Genomic DNA, 26,898 nt, shown 5'->3' with positions numbered 1-26,898 from the left:
TTAATCAGCCGTTATTGTATGTTTTTATTACTATCATCTTTTTAGCTCTGGGCTACGAGCTCTATCTTACTCTCTCCTTTAGGGCAACATACAGTCATCCTAGCACAATAATTGGAATCTATTATAACTATTTTTGGAGTTTCAGCTTCTGAGACTGAGATACTGATCATAAAAAAGAATCAGCAGGGACCTGCTTCTTGGCCTAAAGGAAAGTAGCACAGCATTCCTCACAACTTACAGCTAAACTCTCACAGTCTCAATTACAGTGCCCCCCTCGTTATTTATGTGATTACTCTAGATTGTACCCAGGTGTTACCTGACAGATTGTTATTAACCAGGTGTTAGAACAAATGTGCTAACAACCACACAGCAGGAAACTGGTGTTTAGGTTGTATGTAGTTCACCAGCGTAGGCATAGCTAAAGACTGTTAATTACGATGCCAACTCCTCAAAAATGTTAAAGAAGCACTGTGAATTTAGGGCAGGCAGTAGAAGGAAGTTAACTTTTATCTACCCTGTGAGCACATATATTTGTAGCTGAATGTTAGATACCAAGGGAATTGTTTTTTGTCAGTAATGCTTGAGTTCTGGTAAATAACCTATGAAAGGATTTTTGAAGGCTAGTGTGCTCTTTTTATAACACTCCTTCACACTGAGCATCAATTTTGCTGAAGCTATTTCTGATGTCTGTTAATGATTTGCCTAAACAAAGAGTGTTATAGCACAGCCCCTAATGAAACATGGGTACTTACCACTTTTATATGTTTCTATCTTATTTTCCCCCAAATGCTGTAAAATACTGCTATGTTGTTAAATTGAATTCTATTTATGACGCTGAGTTTTGTAATGCTGTTAAGGATCCAATTTAGTGCCTGTTTAAGTAATCAAGATCTGCCTGACACCTATACACATCTGTTTTATATTTAAGTGGTCATGCAGTCTTTTTGTCGGTAAATCAAAACACTAAAATTGTTTTTGTAAAACTGTTAAAAACTTCAGTGGTATCAAAAAGACATAATTTGTTTAAGAAGGCTGGAATTTTTCATTTTTGCTTTCTATATAAAATGTAACTCTTGCCTAGAATAAGAAATACATCAGTGAGATAATAAATACCAGTGTTGTTGGCGGAGGCTTTTTTAATACATCCTTAAAGACTTCCACCCATGAAGGATGTCCAGGCGTTAGAGAGGATCTATTCCAAACTTTACTATGCTTATAATCCAGAAGTTTTTCTAATATTCCTGGATCTTTCTTGTAATTTAATCTTGCTTACACCTTGTCCTGTCTACAGAGGATGTGAAGAGATTGCTCCTTTCCTCTTCTCAATGGATTTTCTTTGTTTTTAAAAACTTTTTTCAGACTTCCAGCTTTCTTCTTAGCAAGAAAACTGAGTCTGTGCAGCATTTCCATATGGATCACTTATCTGCTACCTCTAAATAAATGTATTTTTTCTCTCTTTTGAACTTTTTATAAGTTGTTCATGTCTATCTTGAATGACAGCGTCCAAACTGGAAATATTATTTCAAATAAAGATTTGTCAGTACTAAGCAGAGAAGTGGTAACTCCACACATCCTGCAATTATTTGCCCCCCTATAAATCCCTTTCTATTTGCCATTTAAAAAATCATTACATTATTATACTAAATTTGCGGCTTACTTCTTTTTAATGCTAAGATTCTTTTCTGCAAAACCACTTGTCAGAGAATTCTTCAGCACAGTTTCTAGCTAAATTCTTCTCTGATTTCATAAACCCTGACTTCTGGGTTCCATGACATGGCAAAGCTGTCAATTACAAAATGTTTAATCTCCTAACATAAACTCCCAATGTGTAAATTTCATTTTCTTACCATTCTGTAATATTTAGTGTAAATGTATCAGGGACAGTTATTTTCCTTAAAGAACGGATCTGTGATTTATACTCTAAAGTTTTTTGAAAATGTCAGTGAAATTGCCCAGTGTGTAAACCAGCGAAATTAGACTTCATCCTTCATTTTAAATGATATATAAAGAAATTAAATAAAAGGCGTTTTCAGGAAGCGAAGAGAGTGAAATTCTCATTTTCATAATGAATAATCTGACCTTTCTGTTCTTTGGCTAATTATATTGCTCTAATTATGAATACAACTGAATGGAGTATTGCATTCTTGCTTAAGCATTAGCACAAACAACTGTGTACCCCCAAATCTTCAGACTAGTTAAAACATTTCTCAAGTCTTTTCTAAGATAAATTTTTAAACAATAGCTTAGCAATAGCAAGGATAAAAACTTGAGAATTAAGACTGTGAGAGACTGATCCTTTTCCCTGACTGACTGAAGACATCAATGAGTAATGTGATGTGACTGCAATGTACTCCCAGTGTCACCGAAATATTCTCCCATGTTTGATATAGAATTGCAAGACTTCTAGTGTGAGTGATGTATTCTGTGCCCAGAGCCCATTATTATTTCACTGTTCTGCAGAACTCCAGTCCTAGGTATATCTGTGAGTCTCTGTGAGTTAGCGATGATAGCTAATGAATTATTTTACATGACTTTTTTAAAAAATGAAACATCTGTGATCTCAGACTCCTCAGAATAGAGCATACTTCATTACACATTTTCTCCTATTGTCTAGATTTCAAATAGGTGCATCTGCCAGTGGAAATTTAATTATCTTTGGATATATAGACATTTAGGTTGGAATCTTAATCAAATCCTAAGAGAAGGCTTTACCTTCCTTGAAAATTGTGGATTTTCCTTGAGAAATCTAGTATTTAACTTCGTAAGATCTGCAACATATACTCAAATGTTACTTTTCTGAAATGTACTTACCTACTACGGAGAAAAACTCTGTTATGCACTGAACCTCAGTCCTGAGAAATTTCTCACAGGTTGACATCGCATAAGCTGGAATGGCAATCAGATTAATTTTTAAGGTTTTCCTGCTTTTTGTTGTTTTACATGATGAGACGTAGTAGGAAAAAGTAATATTTTTGATGTAGGCCAGACTAACAGCACTGGAAAGTCCCTGTCTCGTGTTTCCTTAATTTCAATTTAAAACACAGGAAGCAGACTTCCAGATACACTATTTGTCTGAAAGGCAGTATTCTGCCATAGATGTTGTCACCTTGCTAGTAAATGGATGTGATTACGCCTTGATAGTCTACAGATAGAAATAAATATCAAGAGTGTAGTAAAAATTAAATACTATAAATCAAACTGAATGGTTCTGGAACAGTTAAGTGATGGTAAGTAGCAGTGAGAATATTCCTTGATAGCTGCAAAGGTAAGAACTCTCATTTATTCCTTGAATAAATTAGAATGTTTTTGATGTAAACAGTATTCTTAGCAGATATCCTATGTAAAATTATACTTGGCTACTATTATCCACTTCAAAATGAAGAATGCTCTTCTGCCAAAGAAACATGAAGTCTGATCCAAAGTCCACTGGTACTAGTTGGTTTTGAACCAGGCTGGAGGATGTACACCAAGAAAAAATAAATATCTTGATGTTAAGTTGTGAACCTGAATCTAAGCTCAGCTAATCAATTTTGTTTTGGGGCTGGAGAACTAAATATTACATAAAAAAGCTCTGTTCCTTGTTGGAAAATTTTGAACTGTGTAGATTGCCCAGGTGAATAACTTTCTCTTATAATGGAGATATTGGCATCCAGATAAGAATGCCTGCTTTAGAATATTCATGTCACTCACCACATAAAGCAGATCTTGCTGTTTACTTGAATATCATGAATAACAAGTTCATTACATAGGAGGAGATATCTGGAATGAAATGCAGTCGAAACAAATTAAGATTATATATTTCCATGTCTTCAGAGACAGTTTTTAAATTTTATGACAATGAAGTGAACTTCCATACATATTTGAAATGTTTTAGGTCCTGCATATGATCTCACAATTTGTGAAGTTAGAAATACATCACTGGTTCTTCTGTGGAAAGCTCCTGTGTATGAAGGCAAAAGCCCCATTACTGGGTACTTAGTGGACTATAAGGAAGTAGATACAGAGGACTGGATCACTGCTAATGAAAAACCTACTTCGCACCACTACTTTAAGGTAACATATACATTACAGTTCGTGTTAATTCAAAATTGAATTTTAAGAACATCTGATTGAGTGCAGCAAAGATACAGATTTGAACTTAGTCTTCTGCTAACATCATTGTATAGCTAAATGAAAGAGTTTAGACTGGTTTTTTTTTAATTGACTTTGCTCTTCATCTTTTTCAAGGTTACCGATTTACATCAGGGTCATACCTATGTTTTCAAAGTTCGTGCAGTGAATGATGCTGGGGTTGGCAAGTCGTCTGAGATATCTGAACCAGTGTTTGTTGAAGCAAGCCCTGGTAATGAATTTTTTTACCTCCTTTGCTTCTGAAATACCTGAAAGTAGAATTAATCAATCTGATCAGATATTGTAGTACAAATAAGTATGTCAAGAGTTCAGAAGCTCTTAGCCTTAAAACTGGAAGAAAAACTTGGTGTGAATTCAGAGGGACTGCCAAGCATTGTTGCTTTACTTACTGCAGGAAATATTTTGATAATTGGTTATTTTAGTTTTTTTTTCTCATAATCAGAGGTGCTTCTGCAGTGAGTGGAAAGTATAACATGACACATTTACTTAAGCTTCAGGACTGATGATAAAATTAATTTACTTCAATTGCTCATATCTTCTCATATTCAGTTTCATTTTATCGCTTTGTTTCTCAATAAGCATGTATTATTTTTAGTATTCCTTATTTGTTTAAAGAAAGAAAGTGGCTAGAATGTTTTGCTGATTCAAAATATGACACAAACATATTTAAATACATATGAGTAACCCAATATTTATTAGTGGAGATGGTTAGAATCTGCATAGGTTTTTATCATTTCTGTATAGCAATGCTAAAGAGAAATGCAGCTTTGACATTTGATTTGATTCTCATTTTGCAGGAACAAAAGAAATCTTTTCAGGTGTGGATGAGGAAGGTAATATTTACCTGGGTTTTGAATGCAAAGAAGCTACAGATGCATCTCATTTTCTGTGGGGAAAATCATATGAGGAGATTGAGGATTCTGATAAATTTAAGATTCAGACAGAAGGAGATCAGTAAGTCATGCAATCTGTATCAAAGCCCTAGGAGTTAATAAATCCCAATAGCATGGTAAAACCCACTAATTATATGCTTCATTATTGATTATTTTAGTTCTAAGCTGTACTTCAAGAATCCTGATAAATCGGACTTGGGAACTTACTGTATTTCAGTTAGTGACACAGATGGTGTTTCATCCAGCTTCATTTTGGATGAGGAAGGTAAGGTTCTTACCATCTCAGATCTATCTTCATTTTGTCACCCCAACTACAATAAACAGTTTCAAAGAAAAAGAAACAAACAAACCTCCCATTCTTTCCTGTGCATAAAGGGCAAACAAAGAACAAGATCAAAGCAGGTTTCATGTTAATTATTTTTCTTATTATCACAATAATGAAGTTTTGTATATATATAATTTAATACCAGTGAGGTGCATAGAATTAGAGAGAAGAATCTGAGAAAAAGAATGTTCCTTCAACAAAATGTAAATTTATTGGGTTCAACTGTCCTTTGGCATAAAGTTATATTAATTCCGTTCTACTTTGTTGTAGCTGTTTTATTTCATTGGAATTGCAGTGAATTTGCTTCAGTCTGACTTTGGTATACCATGTAGGATTATGGAGGTGAAAGGCAGACAGAGAATTTGGCTATCCTTTCACAAAAATATTTTTGGAGCTTTTCCAGTCCACGGTCTGCAATTGTTGAGTTCCTAAATTCAACATGATTTTCCCTTCAGCTACCTTCTTTTTAGGACATTTAAGGGGAACCAATAAGACTGAGTGAGAGTCCAGTTGTAGGCAGGATTTCCGTCACAGTGCAATCAGGATCAGTCCTTCCATTCATCTTCCATTCAAAGTAGGTGTCAAGAAGTTGCTTTTACCAAAAAAAAATTAAAATCCAGGACACGGGCCAAGTATGTAGATTCTTAGTCATTATCAATATCCTCTTCTTCTAGGGAAGATAAATTTTCAATATTTTGAAATTTCTGTTGAATACTGTTGGAAAAGGCAGGCCTGCATTTGACAATGGTAATTTCCCTTTGGTTTAGTTTTAAAGCATATCTCTGAAAATGTTTTATAGGTCTTGTTACCCTAAGACCTATCTTCTAAGGTTTTTCTATACAAGACAAAGTGATTCCCAACACACGTTTAGCTTTTGTCTTCACTCAAAATTATACCTGCATTTGTACTGTATCCCTGCACAAGTGTCTGGCCTTTTTTATATCAGCACCAAAAACCATTATTTCACTGCCCACTTCAATAATACTGGAATTGGCAATGGTGTTCATATTCCAAATTTTTATTCATAATGAATATGAAAAATAGGTTTAGTCTGAAAACCTAATAATATGATTTCTAGACACACAGCCTTTATGAGAATGTAGTGCATTAGACAGAATTTTCTTCACCTTTTTCAGACTAAGCTGCACTCGTTTCCTGCCATAGTAACCAAGATTTTCAGGTACTTTGTCAGAAAGAATGTCAGTAGATAGAAAAGCCTTATGCACTGTTTGAGCTGTTGTCTCCCATCCTTAGTTTAAATCCCATAGGAATAGATAAAATAGAAATTTAAAATAGAGGGTATGCATGAAATCATAGAATCACGGAATGACTTGGATTGGAAGGGACGTTACAGATCATTTAGTTCCAACATCTCTGCTGTGGACATGATTGTCACCCACTTGACCACGCTGCTCAGGATCCCTTCCAACCTGGCCTCAAACACCTCTAGTGATGGGGCATTGGAAATAGGAAAAATGAACTCATAAAAAATGAACTCACAATAAATCCATGCATTAGAATTTTAAATTTATTAAACCTTATATTTAGGGCATAATTTTCTAAAGAAAATTGGGTATTTCACATATAAAACTTCAGGAGATTATTTGCTGATGCTCATATAAAACTTCTTTGACAATTGTATTCTGGCCATGTTTTTCAGAATAAATTAAAATATGCTTTTCTGAATTTCAGAGTTTGAACGTTTGATGGCAATAAGCAATGAAATAAAGAATCCAAGTAAGTTGAAGACTTGAATCTATTTTTTGCTTCTAAAATAAATATAATTAAATACTAGTGAATGAAATTCTCAAAAGGATCTTCCTGATACAATCAGCTTCACTGATCAATTTGATAATACTGTATAAGTTGTTTCTAACCTATTCCTTAAATACTATACAAACTGTAAATTGTAAACTCTGCTTTCTCTCTTTTTTGAGAAAGTAATTTAAAAATGAGCCAAAGACTGCATTAGATGTCTTTTCACTGCATAAAATTAATTCTATATTCAGTGTTCCATAGATAATAGGAAGATATTAATGTTTTACTACAATAGTCTCTTTTCTTAAAAGAATTCACACATTGTTGACTTTTGATTGCTTTTTTTATTTTTTCTTTCTTTCTTTTCTTTTTTCTTTTTTTTTTTCCTGCAGCAATACCTCTCAAATCAGAATTAGCTTATGAGGTTCTTGATAAAGGAGAAGTCCGTTTCTGGATTCAAGCTGAAAGCTTATCACCAAATTCTACCTATAGATTTGTTATTAATGATAAAGAAGTTGAAAACGGAGATGTAAGTGCATATTGAATACTATTATATATTTGTGAATCTGCTTAATGTAACTTTAGACATTAGTAATGCATTTATATTAATAGTTTAAAGCCAATTTATTAATATCAATGTGATAATATAATATTTGGAAAAAAAAGAGAAAAAAGTAACCCTCAGAAGTTCATGCTCATTTTTCAGAGCCAGATGAGCAACAGGAAAATAGAAGGAGAATGTAGGCCCTCAACAAAACACATCCGATTAAAAGTACTGCACAAATATTTTAGGAAAATTGCTCAAGACATACAAAGCTGCTTCAAAGTACAGTTTTTGACTGCAAACCATCAAGAAATATTGCTCCCCGAGAACCTCAGAAGCCAACACTGGCAATTATATAATGTGAGAGGCGTTTGACCATGCAAGAGTAGTCATAGATATAAAAGCTTTAGACGGTATCGCTTTCATTTTCTTTAATTACTATTATTATTTTTAATTTTGGTCTAGACATTGAATTGTTACTGACTGGCTGCATGGAGATGAAAGAGCAGACCACAAGCTTGTTAGCTCTAGGAAGTCCTTTCATGCTAAGAGACACTAAAAAGATTGGGCTGTGAAGAAAGCAAGGTCGTGTCCTTGTGGGCATGTAAATGTGGTTCATTTACTGGCCATGATGTTCAGCGCTGGAAATATCTTTTCCTGTGAGGAATACATGTACAGTGCAGCTACTTGAAAAATTCAGTTTATTCTTGAGGTTGCAAAGACTGTTTTTGGCCAGAGGAACTTATCAGCATTTTTATACCACAGAAAAACAAGAAGCATTTCCTTTAATGATAGACTTGCTTTCTAAGCAGAATGCTCCTCTGTATTTCTTACTTTAAGAAATAATAAACTCTAGCTCTGAAAACCTGAATTTAGTGATGAGAATGCATTGAAATGGCAATATTATATCTTGGCAGTCTCAGTGAAACAGAATAAACTATTTTTAGATCACATGTGTTTTGAAAGCGTTGACATCAGAAGGAAAGACTTGAAGTGGAGCTGCATTATTTCACCTTTTTAATTAGTAACCCATAGGTGACATTTACTTTTGGAGATTGATGATATTTTTGTGGAAAGTCACATAAAAGCCCGGTATTTATGGTGCCCATAAAATCATTGAACTTCATCTTGCTGCATAATGGCAATAGTTAGAAGCCTAATTACACTTTAAAACCTGCCTGGAGACTGGGCTAAAGTCACTGAACATGTTCAATAGACCGTTGTGCTGGTGAATTGTAGTCTGATTCTTGACACTGAATAAAATGATAATTTTTTTCCTTAGGTCCTACCCAGAGAACAGTTTCTGTAAAATTTTGAAGTAATATGAAAATGGAACAAACTAGGCCTCAATTAATCGACTGTCATTTAAATCGTTTAAAATCTTTTTCTTTACCCAAAGTGAGAAATTCCATATTTTCAGAGGATGTGATAAAGGATCAGATTAAAATATTCACCTGTTTTTTTTTTTGTTCTGTTTCTGGAAAGCCTTCATTTAACATTCTCCCAGGAAACTCATTAAATGAATGTGAGTGTTGTCCTTGACTTCTGCGGGCAAGAGAGTAGAAGAGAGAGTTTGAATTTGCATTTCTTGATAGGTTGTAGCTGTTATTAGCTCTCTTTTTTCAGCTCTCTCTACTGGTTGATCTCGTCCAGTCTTATATATCAGTACTTAAATAAGTAATTTTTCTACTTACTTTCCTTATTAAGTCTTATCTTTCCATATGATATCTTTTAATATATATTTGAAAATGCATGGCCAATTATAAAAGCCTTTGCCCTTGTTATTTTAGGCAAAAGGCATACCTCAGTCTCTTCCCTCTAAGGCATTTATTTGATCATTAGTTATCCAAATTGATCTGTTGGCTACTGCTTTGTTTAATTCTGATATTTTTTTTCTTCATTCTTCAGTTACCTAACAAAGATTTAAACTAGATTAGTCTAATTGTATTTCCATCAATGATAATACATTTTAAAAGAATGTTTCCTGGCAGCATCCTGTTAAATATTTTATCATGCAAACAGTCCTAGCTCTAATTTTTGGTTATACTACATCATAATTGTTTTGGAACGATTCGCTTTGCACAGAGTCCTAGATAAGAGAAATAAATCTCTGACGTTTATACATTCCCTTCTTTTCTAATTGATTACCATCTCTTCCTAATGCTTTTCAGATTTCCAGGAGCCCATAATTACCTTATGAACTGTGCTCAGTTCCTTTCATTCTCAAATCTCAGTATTCCTTATTGAAATTTTTTTAGAAGAGGGCTGGCATCATCACTGTTCAGTACAAACCTGGACCAAGGTCATCTAGTCCTACTTACTTAATCTCTTTTAAGATTATTTTCTTATTTCATGATCACATAATGTGTTCTTTTCCTGATTTTTCAGTTTTAAGAATAAAGGGAGTGAAAAGACATGAATGGATTTATGTCATGTTTTTAGTGTCCATATATTTTCTATTATATTGAAAAATGGCTTTCTATTTTATTTCCTTTATGGAATTTACAGAGTTTGTCTTGTTTTCATTTCAGTCTTCTATGTACTTTTGACTCACCCTTTTTCAGTTGTTCTGTAATACCTTACCATTTATAATATACTATTTATATACTATTTATTAGATTTTCTTTTTTTTTTAAGTTACAAACTTGACAGCATTTTACAAGTTGAAATTGATATATTGATATAGTTGAAATTGATATTAATTTTTTTTTTTGTACTACTAATATGTTTGAAAGTACCAGTAATAAATGGTAGCCATCTTATTATGTGGAAGTTATATAGATATCTCAGGTAGCTGCAAATGTAGCGGATTCTCTCACCCTTACAGCTGATCTTCAGATGACTGCTTTGACAGGTTGTCCCCAGCTGGTAATTTGGTGTACCAAACAAGCAATAAGAGAGTGGGCATACATTGCAACTTTGCATTAAGTCCTACATCTGTTCAGGAGTGGCCAGATGGCACCCCTTAAAGGTGAAGACATATATGTGGAGTCATTGTTTCTTATTCTAGACCAGTATTTAAAGTTTCTTCCACTTAAGGAATTGGTCCTAGATAGTTAACAAGTGGTATTTCTATTAGATTTTGTTTTTTTCCTTCTTCCTTCCCATTTCTTAGACTTTGTCTGCTTCTGGCTTTAACTATTTCTGGTTTTGGATTCCAAGAAGAAGATTAATAAAAATATTCTATTCATAAGGCCTCTTGTCCCTTATAGCAGCTACAGAGCGTATAGTAATTTACTGCACAGAACTCCTCCTAGTCTGTGATGCTCTTCTGTCCCCTCACGAATTGAAAAGTTAGTGTGTAGTATCCTTGACCACATTTGTCACCCCAAAATATTCCCCAAATAAATTATGTGAATTATTGTTGTTTTCCCTTTGGAATTTTGTAGTTGAGATTCAAACAGTATCACTGTAGTAGCATGCACCGTCCTCGTATTTATTACTCACTGGGTGAAAGAGGATATTACTTAGGAAATCATATTTATATCTAAAATAGTACCTGTAAATTCAATAAATGTTTTTCAATTACTGTTGAATATTTGCTTGTAATTTTCTGTTTTCTTGAAGATTCCTGCTAAGAAGTTATCATTCTAGAATGTTTAATAGAAAGCATCCATTAAAAGGATATTAACAGTGAAATCATTTTAATCATTTGAAATTCAAGTTATTATTTGGTATTTTCAATATTCTCCAATGACTGTAGTGGGTAGCTAGATGTTTTGACAGAAATCTATTTTTCCTTTGCTGAACTTTGCTGATCTTTTTAGTTCCTGACCGTTCAGTTGGATCTGAACAAGGAAGACACAAGTTACAAGTTCTCAGTCATGGTCTTAGTCTTTGGGCTTCTCTGGAAAGAATTCATTGCATAAGATGAGCAAATTATTATACTCTCCCTAAATATATATTTTTAAGTAAGAAAAGATGCAGTATCAAGTTGCCACATATATCTCAGAAAGTGTTTAGTAGCTATAATGGCTTGAATTTGTTCAGAAGATTCATTTACAGGGTACGTGAAGTTCTGCATCTGTACCTATAAACACAATATTCCAGCTACCTGTGGAATTTGCTAGGAATATTGCTTCAGACTAGGAAAACCCTTTGTTGAACTGGAAGCTGTAATGCAGCTGGCTGTGGAGGCATATCTCCAAACATATATAGTGCAATAAACTATTATTTTTAAATGTAAAACATCTATATTATTATGATTTGAGGGTTCCAAATGCAGCAGCACAAAGCGTTTCCACCACCACTGGGACCTTGTTCAACAACAGTGAACTCAGTCATGATCCTGCTCTCACAGTACACAATTAAAAGGAAATGAAAATAGTTAAGTGTGAAAGTGAAGTTACAAAACACATCTTCTTTGGTAGTGAATCATAAGTACTTAACAATACAGTAAAGTTATTACTTGTTTATTTCAGAGGCACAAGATAAGTTGTGACCATTCAAATGGCATTATAGAAATGGTGATGGACAAATTTACAATTGACAATGAAGGTACCTACACAGTACAGATTCAAGATGGAAAGGCCAAAAATCAGTCTTCATTAGTTCTCATTGGAGATGGTAAGTTCTGTGAAAAATTAAAACTTTGACTCACGTGAAGAAATAAACTTCAATTGTTGCTTGAGTACTTTTATGACTAACTGATTATTCATTCACCTCTTCTAAAATTCAGCATTTAAGACGGTATTGGCTGAGTCTGAGCTCCAGCGAAAGGAATTCCTCAGGAAGCAAGGTAAGAGAGTAGACTGGTGACTTTAGGCCCATTTTGCAGCTAATGATGATTATTCCTGGTGAATAATAGGTGCTTCTAACTTTCATACAACTTCATTAGAAGATGAGTATACTGCACAGTTGGAGAGGATATTGAACTCTTGCTTGATATGGATCTTATTTTCCAACATTGTCATTTAAAACTTGCAAATTGTGACATTATTTTCATTAAGTAGAGAGAAAATGGAAATCTGTATGTGAGGTTATATTTGCTGAATATTCATAAGAAGAGTGTTTATTGTAGGCTCTGAAACAGCAAAACCCTTCAGCATGTTTTGTTTTAAGCACACAAGTTGTCCCTTCGTTATAACTGACAGAAGAGCTGCCAGCACAGAGTCAGACAAGGGAGATTAAAAGTCTAATCCTGTGGATTCTATCCAGGCAAATTTCAGGAACCAAATATATGTGTGTTTGTTATATAGCTGTTAGATGGTTACAGTTTGTTAAGTACGTTTTATTTAAATTTTTTTGAGCTATAAGTAAGAATTACTTCTAGATAGCTAATTCAGAATTCAATCACTGTGAAATGCCAAAAGAATTGAGTTTGAGCTCTAGTTTGTAATTTTTGCTTGGCAAGAAAATGACTTTTAGAATGAATGTAATGACAATAATTACAAATAATTTATTCTAAATAGCTTAGGTAAAGTTCTCTGAGTAAGTACTGTAATTGTTATATTCTATCTAAAAAAAAAGATTTATTCTGTTTACTGCATAAACTCACAAGAGTTTCAGTTCTCAATGATCTAAGCAAAAATCTAGAAATTTGCCATATTTTAGATGTGAGTATAGCAATTACAGGCTCTAATCCTATAGAAAGGAAAACATATTCATAAATTTACTGATATGAGTAACCGCAACAATTTCAAAAGGACTAAACATATCAATACGTTTCCTTAGGTGCATATATATTTGGATTTGGAACCCCAGTGGGGAACAGGAATGTTTTTAAATATCAAATAATTTGGACAAAAATTGTCTGGCATGGTATTTTGGTTTCAAATATTCAATTGGTTGAGTGTCAGAGTGTCAGACTTGCATTTGTCCATTATCAAGTTCCACCCGCATTCAATAAAGCATCTTAATTGCAACTATTTTGTTTCTTTCCCATGCTTACTTGGAAATTGGGCATGAACGTATTTAGCAAGCTTGTTTGTGTCACTCATCTTTTTACGTTATGCTACCCTACAAACAGATATACACCTCAGGATTCTATTGGTACATTAGACACTTGGGCTAATACTGTGAATACTTACTGCAGGATTTTTCCCTTTGTGCATTCAGGAGTGTCCTCTGATCATTCTGATATAGGGATGCTAGAATGTAATTATTATTATTTTTGGTTCTTTTACTAGAACTGTCAGATATCCTTTCCTTCCTTCTACAACATATGATTTGTTTCTTAGGTCCCCACTTCTCAGAGTTTCTATATTGGGAAGTTACAGAAGAATGTGAAGTTCTGCTTGCTTGTAAGGTGAGGAAATACACTTGAAATAATTTTTAGAATGTGTTGTTTAATAGTTGAGGAGAAAAATGCAATGAAAGATTTTGATATTTTTGAAATTAAATCTTCTTAGACATGCTTTAAACTACACTTTCTGACATTTTCAGCAGTAAAACAAGTCAAAATCTACTCTCTTCCAGTTGGCCTTCTGGGCTGCAAGTTCACACTGCTGGCTCATGTTGAGTCTTTCATCAACTGACACCCCCAGATCTTCCTCCTCAGGGCTGCTCTCAAGCCATTCTCCACCCAGCATGTATTTGTGAATGGATAATCTAATCTTTTATAATAACTGTGAGCCATAAAATTATTTAAGTGCAATAACCAGCCCTAACAGGTTCTTCCTCTTTCCACAAAAGTAGTCTCAGTTCAAACTCTTTCCTCACTCTTTTCTGATTTTCATGTTCTTCCACTGATATTGATATATATAATTTAATCAAATGTAGCCAAACATGTAACAAAAGTTTTAGAATCAGTATTATAAAACAGGATTTTTATTATATTTGGCTAATGACATCTGATTCTTTCGAAAGCTGATGTGCACAGAATTCAGAATAACGTCTGCTGTTAAGGTCTTATATGCCATTCTAAACTGATGTGTTTATACTTTTGTTGTTCTCTAGAAAGACTAATTAGAGGCCTCAATTAAGGCCTCAAACTAAGTTAATTGAATTCAGTAAGCATCAAACTGTTCTTCATTGTCTTTTCCTGTAGCACATATTCCATTGTATTCATTTTCTCCATTTCTTTTGAATACATTTTTGACTTTTAATTAGGCCAACTTGAATCACTCATTATGAGTAATTCACATGCATCTTTTTATTTCTTCTCTCTGCTCACTAATTAGTAGGCCTTTAACCTCAACTTATTCCCAGCAGAACTGACTTGGGTGGTGAAGCTGCCACTTGGTGAGCCCCGATTTTACCACCATGGCTCATTAGCTGATGCAGTACCTTTGCTGGTACTAAAATGCATAGCTGCAGCCCTTTATAATCTCAACACATGCATTTGCCTCAGGCATGAACTCTGCTTATCCTTTTGTTCACATGTGGAATTGTATTGCTGAACCAATTATACTATTATTAACACTCTACAAATTAATCTGAAATTATCCTTCATTTTTTGGCTGTAGAGCCTGTTTATACCACCGTGAAAGGCTGATATGCTTTTCATTGGTGTGTCTTTTGTTCATAGTGTCAGAAAATTTTACTTAACTGCAATCTAGGGTGTGGGTTGTCTGCAAACTCATCATTTTAACTATGCTATTGACGTTATAATATTTATTACTGTTAGTGTGTGACTGAACATTAGGTTCAGGCCATTGTTGATTGTGACTCTAATTTTTATACATAGGAGGAAGTTGAACAATTAAGTCTGTATTTGTCTCACACGAGGTACCAGACATTTAAATTAGAAGAAGTGCTGCTGTCTCAATCTATATCTGCAGTAATAAAATGCCCAAGGAGCAATCTCTGCCTCTCCCGACCATATTCTTCAGGGTGGCTTATATCACACTGCTCAGCTGGCTCCCTGTAGAGAAGACTGAGCATGCACAGGCTGCTTAGCACTCAGCACAGGTCTCTTCTAGATTCTGCCTTGTGCCTGTGTGAAAAAATAGTTTGCATGGGTGTTTTCATCTCTTGAAAGAGCCTGGGATAATGCAAAGGAAGTGCTGTGATCTGCAAGAGAGGGCTTTTGGCCAGGATGTTATCAAAGTCCGTGGCATGAAATGGGGTCTTTGGGAACTGGATGCTTGGATAGGGCAGAGAACTGATAGTATGATCCAGGTTCATAACAGTAATAATAAACAAATATGGATTGTGTTATATAACACATCTAAAGAAGTATACATTACCTCCGGTACCACTTCCTTTCTGTGAGATTGGACCTGATTGAATTTTTACTTAAAATTTAATTCTAATTATCTTATTATTGATATTGTAGACTCTAAACAACAGAGGAATATGTTTATCCATCTGAATGACAATTTGATGGTGTTTTCTCTTTATTGCACGCTTATTTTTCTATACATGCCAGCATCTACTGCCATTGTTCTTCAAGAAATTCTAAATTTTAGAATGTTTGGAAGCTACCTACTCTTGCATGTCTTTGATTATTTTTTATACTGTATCTATTAAAATCAAGATTTTTGGTGTCTGACTAAACAGTAAAAAAGGTAACTTTTCTTAGTCAATGTCAACATCAAATAACTTTGGCTCTGCAAACTGCTTGTGTCTGAATCTCAGTGTATTTATTGTCAGACTGAGTGTTGACAGTCTTTGATGAAAAACTGTTAAAAAGTGTTAAAGGTTTCTTTCTTCAGGCTTCGTTCAAATAAAATTGGCACTCATGTCATATGGCTAGAGGAACAGCCACCTTATAGTAACTGGTAAATGTAAAATGCTTCTCATTTTTTCAGGCAAGACTGCTTTGGGCCAGATTGTGAACCCATATACTGTCAGAGGCATATAGCAACCACACTGATTATTAGACAGCAGTATATGTGATTATAGTGAGCAAATTTTAAAGACCTACCAGAAACTAGTAGGGAGCAAAAAAAAGAGCTTCTAGGAGAGAGCAAAAAAAAAAAATTCCTCGTATCTGGTCTATATCTGGTCTTCTCTACGGAGAGCTTTTGTAGAGCTCTTCATCAAGAGTAAGATTCCTCTAATGTAAAAGGTTTAAAAATTGGTGTATATATTTTCCTTTAAGCAAGCCTCTTGATATATATAAATATATAGAAAAGAATTAACTTCTAGGCTGCCCAGTATCCATTTGTTTAGCTATTTTTCAAGATTTTCTTAGGTGACTGCCTGGGGACTAAGAAATATTTTGCCAGCTATGTCCTTCTACCAAAGCCTTGTTAACTTGGGGACCCTACCCCATGACCTGGAAGTCTTGGATGGGGAGCAGAATAAACCACCTCATGATTCAGGTGGAAACTGTTAGAGACTTGTTACACCACCTGGACTTCCGCAAGTCCATGGGGCCAGATGGAATCTACCTGAGAGTGATGAGGGGGCTGGTGGAGGTGATAGTCAAGCCACTTTCTGTCATCTGTCAGAGCTCCTGGTCAACCAGAGAGGTCTCAGAGGACTGGAGGCTTGCCAGTGTGATTCCCATCTACAAGAAGGGGTCATAAAGAGGATTCGGGAAGCTACAGGCCTGTCAGCCTTACCGCTGTGCCGGGAAAAGTTATGGAGCAGATCATCTTGAGGGAGATCACACAGTGTGTACAGGACAACCAAGGAATCAGGTCCAGCCAGCATGGGTTCATGAAAGGCAGGTCCTGCTTGAACAACCTGATCTCCTTCAATGATCGAATAACCCAGCTGGTGGATGAGGGAAAAGCTGTTGACATAGTCTACCGAGACTTCAGCAAAGCCTTCAACACTGTGACCCACAGTATTCTCCTGGGGAAGTTGGAAGCCTCTGACTTGGACAGGTACACTCTTTGCTGGATAAAGAAACTGCTGGTTGGTCTCGCCCAGAGAGTGGTGGTAAATGGAGGTACATCCAGCTGGTGACCAGTTACAGGCGGTTGGGGTTGGTACTGGGGCATGTCCTGTTTAATAACCTTACCAATGACCTGGATGAGGAGATTGTGTGCACCCACACTAGATTTGCAGATGACACCAAGTTGGGAGGAAGTTATCTGCCTGAAGATAGGCAGGCCCTGCAGAGGGATCTGGACAGGCTGGATAGCTGGACTGAGACCAATGGGATGAAGTTCAATAAGTCCAGGGCTGGATCCTGCACTTTGGCCACAACTTCAGGCAGTGTTACAGGTGTGGGGTAGAATGACTGGAAAGATGTGCAGAGAAAAAGACCTGGGAGTGTTGGCCAATGCTTGGCTTAACACGAGCCAGGACTGTGCTCAGGTGGCCAAGAAGGCCAATGGCATCCTGTCTTATACAGAAATAGTGTTGCCAGCAGGAGCAGGGAGCTGATTTTCCCTCTGTACTCAGCACTAGTGAGACTGCACCTTGAGTATGGCGTTCAATTTCAGTCTCCTCTCTACAAGAAAGGCATTGAGGCCCTGGAGCATTTTCAGAGAAGGGCAATGATCTGGTGAGGGGTCTGGAGCACAATCTTATGAGGAGTGTCTGAGGGAGCTGGGATTGTTGAGTCTGGAGAAGAGGAAGCTCAGGGAGACGTTATTGTCCTCTACAACTACCTGAAGGGAGGTCTTTGTGAGGTAGGGGTTGGTCTCTTCTGCCATGTAACTAGCAATAGGACTAAAGGGAATGGCCTCAAGTTGTGCCAGGGGATATTCAGGTTGGACATTGAGAAATACTTCCAGTCTGGAAGATGATCTTGTAGGTTTTTTCCAACCTTGCTGATTCTATGATTCTATGATTCTATGATTCTGTGACTGGGGATTCAGGCTAGGCACACAAATACCATTGCATTTATGTGGTTTTTGGAATGAAATGAGGATAGAAACATCAAATAAACTCTAGTACTTCTGAAAATGAGAAAAGTAAAAGATATTGCCAAGGTTTCTAGTCACAGCTGAGCTTTTGACTTCTTTGAATTCATACATCTATGCCATTCATCCAGGAACATTTTAAGCGTTTATAATGCACAATTTATATTTCCAAATTATAACAGTACATGAGGTATACCTGTACTCTATTTATGTATTGCTCAGATCAGCTGCTACTATTACAGCAAAATTTTGGCCTTCAAGAATGTTTTCTGCATTTACACCACTTTGTTAAGTTCTTTTGTATCAAGAGACAGTCCTAAGTTGTAGGATTCCTCAACTCTTTGTATTCCCGTGGTGGAAAGAAGGATTTCTAGTGCAGCTTACAATTTTGAAGTCTAAAATGCTTATGGAATAGTAATTTCAATGGCTCTCTGTGGTGCTGCCCTGAAAGGCATTGCTTACGTAGCCAGGATAATTGTACAAATTGACTGAATGTTCTCCCAGATAGGGTCTAGATTCTGTGTTACAGGTCTCTGGAGACGTGGCAAACACAGAGGACAGAGGAAATTTCAGCAACTCTAATTTCAGTATATTTTTTACAGACAGCTCTAGACAAATTGCAACCAGATAACAAGTCTCTTCCTTAAGGGAAGAGACTGACAGAATTGTCTTTAAAGATTTGACAGTACTCTGAAGCTCTAAGCTGCCTACTTCCGACCAGTTCTGTGCTGCAAATAAATGCTGTAGGAATAACATTCTGCTGAACAGGACTTGGTTTGGATTTTTCTTTTTTAATTAACTTGATTTGACATGTGTTGTAAAAAATTGGCTTCTTATGCAGCAAGTATTTTTGTGACCATGTATAGTACCGTATTTTTTATCAGGATATAGCCATGACTATGTGCCTTTTTCTGTTGTGCAGGTTGCAAACACAAAGAAGGAGACTGTTTTCAAGTGGTATAGGAATGGTTCTGGGATTGACGTTGATGAGGTGCCTGATCTGCAGAGAGGAGAATGTCACCTCACTATTCCCAAGGTACAGTATCACCTACTGATTAGAAATGACAGCTTCTACTTGACGTGCTATAGATTTGCCAGGCAGATCACTCAACCAGCTATCATGATTTCTATGAAAAATTTTAAGAAAAGGCATATTCTCTACCCTTCAATTAGCTAGTGAGTTGTTACTGCTGGTAAAAGAGTATACATTTTTGTTATAAATTCAGAAATGTCTTGCTTAAGTTACTTCAAAATCCTGTGGTGAACTCTTTCTTTTTCTTTTTCTTTTTTTCCTTATTCCTTAATTTTTCAGTTTGTTCAAGCACTTTGTATTTTACAGTTGTTTTCATTTTGTTTTATTTCCTGAGGTATATGGCTTTTTAAGATTTGTCTTCTTGCAAGAAAAATAACTTCGGACTAAAACCTTATCTTGAGTAGTTGCTTTCTTTCTCAGCTGCTGAAGTATCCCCTGGATCAAGTCTTTGTGTTTTCAGCATAATGTGCATTCAGTTTAATTTTTTTATTTACTGCTTTTTTTAATTGTCTTCATGTTTTTATAATTTATTCCCTTCATTTCACTTGCAATAGGATACTGGCTTTCCAGTGGCTTTATTTTTCCTGTGTAGACTTTTTGGAGAGAGGGTGGTCAAGCTTGTCTTGAATTGCTGTCTTTACTTGTCATTTAACTACACGACACTTTTCCTATTATTACTAGCTTGTGGGCTTGTATAAATCTAAGATTCAATTAATCAGCCTCCAACCTGAATATTCCTTTATGTTTTCCTTTAAGTTTTCAAATAAATTAAAAAAAACACTAAAACAAAAAACTACTGTTTTTAAGGCAGTATCACCGTGTTAGTTTTTAGAATATAATTTTTCTAATGTTAAAGAATGCACTATTGTAGTATGCATGTAATTTGACTATAGCTGCTGCTTGAAGAAATCCACTTAGTTGATTCTTGAGAAGTTAAAGGGAATAGATGCATTGTCCTACTCTGCACATAATGACTCCAAAAAGACAATAGTTTCAAGTGAATAAAAATGGTATTTCTAAAATTTATGTGAGTTGCAGTTACCTTTTGCATCTTACTAAGCTACTTCTAGTTTCTGCTGATAAGGATCAATCCTGTTTGTTTCTATGGAACAAGAGGAAGAGGGAAAGAACACCCACAATTCTTAAGGCATTTGAATGGAACTTGAATTACATTTCAGGCTTAGGAACTAGATATAGCTGCTTAAAAAAAAACACGTACAAGCCATTTATAGTTTCCCATCTTATCTCTGGCAAGATTATTCAACAGTAAGGTAATTGCAGTAGAATGTCTGCTGTTTGATTTAGAGAAGCGTGCAGAGGTTAAGCAAATCTATTCATATCAAGTTGGTCAGTAAACATCTTGTGCTTTTCTTGTAGTTGTCTCGCAAGGATGAAGGAGTTTATAAGGCAACACTGTCAGATGATAGAGGTCATGATGTCTCTACTCTTGAATTATCAGGAAAAGGTAATATTTGGTTCACTGTATCAAAGTAATGATCTCTACATTCTCTTAAGAGATGTTCAAAAGCTACCTTTGCGAATTGCAAGATAACAAGCATATTTGGGGTTCTTCGTATTCCAGTGCCTTCCTTGTGGCATTGAAGCCTCAACTGCAGATGGCAAGTTTAGAAGGGGTGACACTTTGCCTTATAATGATTACTTTCTAGCACCCTCACAGGCAAGAAGTGAAGTAAATTTTAATCAAGCAGGCACCACCTTTCATATGGGATCTTTTATAAACAGCTCTTCAAGTTCAGTAAGTTTTCATGTCTACAGAAGACCTAGCATCAAGTCTTTCAAATATATTGAGGTGGGAGTCTCAGTGGGGACTGACCGTTATTCTGACTGTAAAATTGTAAAGCTGTAATTCAGAAACTGTGAAAAAACAGACCGAGTTGTAGAAAAAAACATATTCACGCTCTTAAATGAATTGCTGTTCAGTAGAATAGGATTTTCAAGTAAAGTTTATGCTGACCACTGGAATGAACAGAAGATACTGTGGTTCTCCATCTTACAAGAAAGTGCTCCAATCTTCTATTATTTTGTATAATGTTCTCCCCTTCCAGCATCCCATGAGTACTGTGATTTTTTAAAAGTTTGGTATGATACCTGATTTATTCTATTTGCTCTCAAGAAGTTTATATTTGACAAGTGCTCTGCTACTGGGAGCAGATGGGTATTGTTTTCTCCAAGAATTTGATTAATTTTTTATTTCCCTTGCACTCTCCTCTGAATGTGAACTGTCAAATTAATGACCTTTTATTGTTTCTGGCATGAAGGATATACAATGCCAAAGATCTGACAGCACATGGCAGACACTGCATGCAGTGGGTACATTCATTGACACAGCACAGAATTCATATATTGTACGCAGGTAGTCTCCAATTTGTCTTGTACACCTGTTACAATTGTAATGGTTTTCTTTGCTGGAGGATATGAAGATTTCCCATATCACTTTAATTAAACTAAGCATAACAAAGCTATATTTTGATTAAATTTTGATGGTACATTTTCTTTCTTTCTTTCTTTCTTACTTTGTTTCTTTCTTTCTTTCTTTCTTTCTTTCTTTCTTTCTTTCTTTCTTTCCTTCTTTCTTTCTTTCTTTCCTTCTTTCTTTCTTTCTTTCTTTCTTTCTTTCTTTCTTTCTTTCTTTCTTTCTTTCTTTTTTTTTCCTCCACAGTATATGATGATATAATTTTGGCACTGAGCAGAGTCAGTGGTAAGTAAATGCTCTCTTGGATTTTCGTGTAGTTTTTTTATACTAAAGCCATCTGAGCCTAAGACAACAATTTTTATTGTAACTGGGAAATCTATGACAGTCATGATGCTTACATTTTTATGGGCGTTTTATTAAGTTTTTGAACAGGCATTTGACCTTGCTAATTGACACTATTAGGAGGGAACAAAGTATTATTCCACCTGGCTTTTTTGGTTTAGATACTGTGACAATGTTATAGCAATTATTTGCTTTATGCTTCCCATTAGTAATTGAGTCTTATGATACAGATAGAACTAGATTCTGATCCTAATGCCAATAAGAAATTCAGAGCCATTCCAGTGAAACAACAGGAATTGCACTCAAATAAATTTTGCATGCTATTAAAATCATAGCGCCATTATTTTATGGCAATTATATGACTAGCTGATTATTTCACAAAGGATCTTACTAGTCATAATGTTTATATATGATCATAAAAACCATAAACTCCCACTAAACTTTCATCTGATAAAAATCAGCAGATCTCCTTTGAGAAGCATGAATCATTGTCTCTTTATGGTACTTGAGAAAAATGGTTCAGATCTTGAACATTTTTTGGTTCTCCACTTGACAGTTTCCTGTTCATTTCATTATATGTCTTGATTTGCATATATTCCGTTTCACCATAGGTAAGACTGCTTCTCCACTGAAGATACTCTGTACAGAAGAAGGAATAAGGCTCCAATGTTTCTTGAAGTACTACAATGAAGAAATGAAAGTCATCTGGTCTCACAGGTAGATGAGAATATATTTTCAAGTTCATTCCTACACTGAAATTTATTTGAGAAAAATATAGTCTTGAACAGTTGTTATTTTGTATTTGGTGGCATTCCTGTAGTAAGTGAAGCACATGAGTGAATTTCTCTTAACAGTGTTTTATGTTCTCGGTTCGCATAGGTGGTTTATACATAAAAGAAATATTAACAGACTTGTCCAGTACCTAGAAGTAACAGTACAAAAAAGTACATGCAGTATTTCAATCTCTTACTCAGTGCCAGATTTTTTGTCTTCCACTGTATTATCTAGTTGGTTCAAAAACAGTTAAGAATTGGAGCAAAGTTTTCTGTTCAAGGTTGCTCTTTTCTATGAATAGATGCAATCCTCCTCCAGAAGTAGATGAATTGCATGCTCTCACCCTTTAATAAAAACTTGTACTAAGAAAGCAATAAACCATAACATTCAAACTTTTTCACATCAAATATTTTAATTCTATTCCTCTTCTTCAAAATGACAGAAGAGGAAGGGAAAGAAGTACAAAATGTTTTAAGAATAGCTGTCAGAGCTGAGAGCATAACTAGAATTCAGCTGTAAAATTTCAGATACTTTTTTTCATGTTACTTTAATTTTAGACCTTGATGGTATTTTTTCTTTATCTGTGTATTTAGAGTTAGATGTGTATCCAAGTACTTTGGAATGTTAGGCCTCTATTATTTTGGAAACTGCATGGAGGATTTTGAAGGATTTAAACCTCTTCAGGTATTTTCAATTTTCACATTCCTTGATGATCTCCAAAGATGATACACAGTGAAGTGTTCTGACCTGGACAGGAAGAGAATGGTGTGGCTGCACACTGTCGTATTCAGTTAGGAATGTGAGAAAAATGTCAGTGATCATTAGGTTCACAGAGTGCAAACTTCTATGAGGGTGCTCAGTTGTACTCATAACTCAAGCTTTCTATTCAGTAAGTTCTCCTTCTTTCAGTAAATTTGATGTTTGTGTGATGAAAAGGAGAAGGAACTTTTTTTTTTTTTTTTGCTTTTACCTTTTACTCAATCTTGAGTTTTAAAGGTGGCTTATTCCATTCCACCGTATGCTTCAAAGAAACATAAAACCAGAGAATATGGAAATATCAGCATGCAAATTTATATTTGATAGCTGATATCCCCCACATACTGATGTTCCATGTTGTGTTATTAAACATATTTTGAACAAATAACATTTCAATCATTTCATAAATATTATGATTAGGAGCTGGAGTTATTATGAAGAGCTAAAACAAATGCTAAACCCAACCAACCGTAAATAACCAGCATCCTCTACACTCCCCAGACTTGTTCCTTTTTCAGATGGAGTTCTATTACATTATTCCTGGACAAGAAGAAGGACTGAACATTGCCTGTTTTTTAGACAGCTGCCGGCATATCATGAAACATAGTAAACAAATTTCCAGCTAGTTTTGAATTATCTATTATAATGAATAGCAGGAAATAATATAATATCTGAAGCCAGAATGCATTATCCACTCATGGCACAGTAGGGAATACAGTATTTTGTAATAAATAGTTATTTCTATCCAGGTATGTATTTTAATATATTGAACTCAATGTAGTCCTCTTACAGACAGAGAAATAATAAAAATTCCTTTTCCTCATCAAGCTGGCTATGAAGCCAAATCAACCATGTCTGTGCAAATAAATTAACTGATCAAAGAGAAGCTAATGTTGACTTTATCTGCTAAAAAAAATCCAGTTAAGTATGCTTTAGGAGAAGGGAAGTAAAAAAATCTTTTCTCTAGTTAATGAGAGAAAGAAAACTTCATAAGTCATTGAAAATAGCTTGGTTTCCATACTCTTCCTACACAGCTTCTTCTATTTCCACACTTCAGGACAGATTATGGAGCAGAAGAACCACTGATCTAAATTAAGAGAGCATTTCTTACACTTGGGAAGTGATGTTTAGTCAATAGAATGCTGCACTTTGTTGTTTTTTTTTTTTTAAAGTACCTATTTACTAATTATCAGCAATTAGAAAATTTGCTTCTTGTCTTGATCTTAAAAACAAATGAGCAAGCAAAGGTGTTTTTTGTCTTGATGTGAGAATTATACATTCTATGTAAGTCTTTCATTATTTTATTAATATTTTTTGGAAGTTAATGAAAGGTAAACATTTTCTTCTTGTGAAAAAAAAAAGATTTTTTTTTTTCCTTCAGTGGACTATTTTAATGTATTCAACAGTTACTCTGTTATTCACTGTGCATGAAGAGTTTAGAACTCTGAAGTCATACAGCATATTCACATTCAGATGTATACAGGCAAGTCGACACAAACATGTCTTTGTCTGTGGGGAGAAAAAAAATGAGGAGAGAATGAAGGTGTAAATCATCAGAAGGAAAGCTCAAGCTAATGATTCCAAAGTATTTCATACTCACATTAGAAAGAAAAGAATTGCATTCACTAGTTGCAATTTATTTCTAATTTGGAAACAGTTGTCTTTAACTTTCTATAGATGGTCTCCTATGGAGAATATATGTGAAAAGCATGTTTGAACACATTTCTATTCATTTTTCAAGGGAATCTAAGATTTCTTCTGGTGAAAAGATGAAGATTGGAGGTGGAGAGGATGTTGCCTGGCTGCAGATAACTGAACCCACTGAAAAGGATAAGGGGAACTACACCTTTGAAATCTTTGCAGACAAGGGATCCTTCAAACGCACACTTGATCTGTCTGGGCAAGGTATATTTTTAAGATCAGACTTATATGCTGACTTTTCACAGATTAAACAGAATTAATCAGGAATAAGAAGAGGAATGCAGTAAAAATAGACAACCTGTTGTCAAAACTATATGCAATTTAGTTGCATAACTGTTTTTACCACTAGTGACGCTGAATTCAGGGTTTGGTTTTCCCTTCTGCTACTGTTTAATGCTGTTTTTAAAAAAGCTTTAGTAAGGATACGTATTTAAATACTTATACGGAGTCCAAAATGCAAATGATACTCATAAATAACAACTCTCTCAACTGTTTTCTTACAGCTTTTGACGATGCCCTTACAGAATTCCAGCGACTCAAGTAAGTACTACATCTTTTTCATTTTAATGCTGTAACAATAATCTTATCACAGGAAAATTATTTCATTAATAATTTATTAATAACATTATATATTTTTTCCTCTCCTCAACAATTTTAGGGCAGCTGCTTTCGCTGAGAAGAGTAAGTTCATTTTATATTTTATTTTACATGTTCTACATACTAGTTTAGTGTTTTCTTTAAGACATCCATCATGATACGTTGCCATACTTGTCCAAGATCTGTAATGGCAGAAATCACCTATTACTGCAGCATGCAGTAGTAATTTGAGTTTATTTGAGAGTTTGTTTCTCTTTAATTTAAACGGAAACCCTCCGAATGCACATTTTACACATTTTGCAGTGATCCACTATGTCTTCCAGGATCTGCAGAGTTTTTGTTAGGTGTTAGTGACTGAGTGTCACACAAGGAGGCGTTGACAGAAAGCTAAGAATGATACTGAATATTGGAATCTACATATTAAGTAGAAAATAACCTGCTAATAACTGTTGAATACACAACATGTTGAAAGAGAGACAGTAGGAAAGCTTGTTACTGCAGGAATTCTGGTACAAGATGCGTTGTACCTTGAAAGATGCTTCTGCCCACAAAAAGGGTGGCAGAACAGATTTTCCTCTGATCTTAGATATCACTGCAATGCTGAAAGTACTTTGCTTTGCTCTTTGCCCAAAACTCAAGCTGTCAAGCTGGGTAGCAGCTTCAAGGCTGTTGTGTCTATCAGCTTAGAACTCCATAGCACAAACTCTGCTAAAAACATGAAGGAACCATAAAATATGCTAATAAGAAATAACACAAAATATTGTAAAAATTGTATTATTTCATATTTAATTGACCAAAAATTCCAGTGTGTTTATTCTAAGATAAGCCCAAATAGAAATTATGACTAGTGTGATACAATGTTAATAAAATAATTAAGAAATGAGTAACATTGAGCACTAAACCT

At 35.0% G+C, this 26,898-nt stretch overlaps 1 protein-coding gene across 1 annotated transcript in view; it reads left to right on the top strand.

Annotated features, from left to right (window-relative positions):
* Window positions 1–26,167, top strand: part of LOC100544803 (M-protein, striated muscle) — a 38,310-nt gene extending 12,143 nt beyond the window's left edge. Inside the window, exons 7-22 of the mRNA XM_031552246.1 lie at window positions 3,875–4,053; window positions 4,228–4,342; window positions 4,929–5,085; window positions 5,183–5,289; window positions 7,042–7,086; window positions 7,500–7,636; window positions 12,073–12,217; window positions 12,330–12,389; window positions 13,831–13,898; window positions 19,280–19,393; window positions 20,768–20,855; window positions 22,071–22,109; window positions 22,778–22,883; window positions 25,438–25,601; window positions 25,901–25,937; window positions 26,056–26,167. Coding sequence (XP_031408106.1) covers window positions 3,875–4,053; window positions 4,228–4,342; window positions 4,929–5,085; window positions 5,183–5,289; window positions 7,042–7,086; window positions 7,500–7,636; window positions 12,073–12,217; window positions 12,330–12,389; window positions 13,831–13,898; window positions 19,280–19,393; window positions 20,768–20,855; window positions 22,071–22,109; window positions 22,778–22,883; window positions 25,438–25,601; window positions 25,901–25,937; window positions 26,056–26,152 — 1,658 coding nt within the window. The 3' untranslated portion in view covers window positions 26,153–26,167. The remainder of the gene's footprint in view (window positions 1–3,874; window positions 4,054–4,227; window positions 4,343–4,928; window positions 5,086–5,182; window positions 5,290–7,041; window positions 7,087–7,499; window positions 7,637–12,072; window positions 12,218–12,329; window positions 12,390–13,830; window positions 13,899–19,279; window positions 19,394–20,767; window positions 20,856–22,070; window positions 22,110–22,777; window positions 22,884–25,437; window positions 25,602–25,900; window positions 25,938–26,055) is intronic.
* The last annotated feature ends 731 nt before the right edge of the window (window positions 26,168–26,898 follow it).

Source organism: Meleagris gallopavo, chromosome 2, assembly GCF_000146605.3.
Source record: "Meleagris gallopavo isolate NT-WF06-2002-E0010 breed Aviagen turkey brand Nicholas breeding stock chromosome 2, Turkey_5.1, whole genome shotgun sequence".
Taxonomy (NCBI): domain Eukaryota; kingdom Metazoa; phylum Chordata; class Aves; order Galliformes; family Phasianidae; genus Meleagris; species Meleagris gallopavo.
This window is presented reverse-complemented; position numbering and strand designations above follow the sequence as displayed.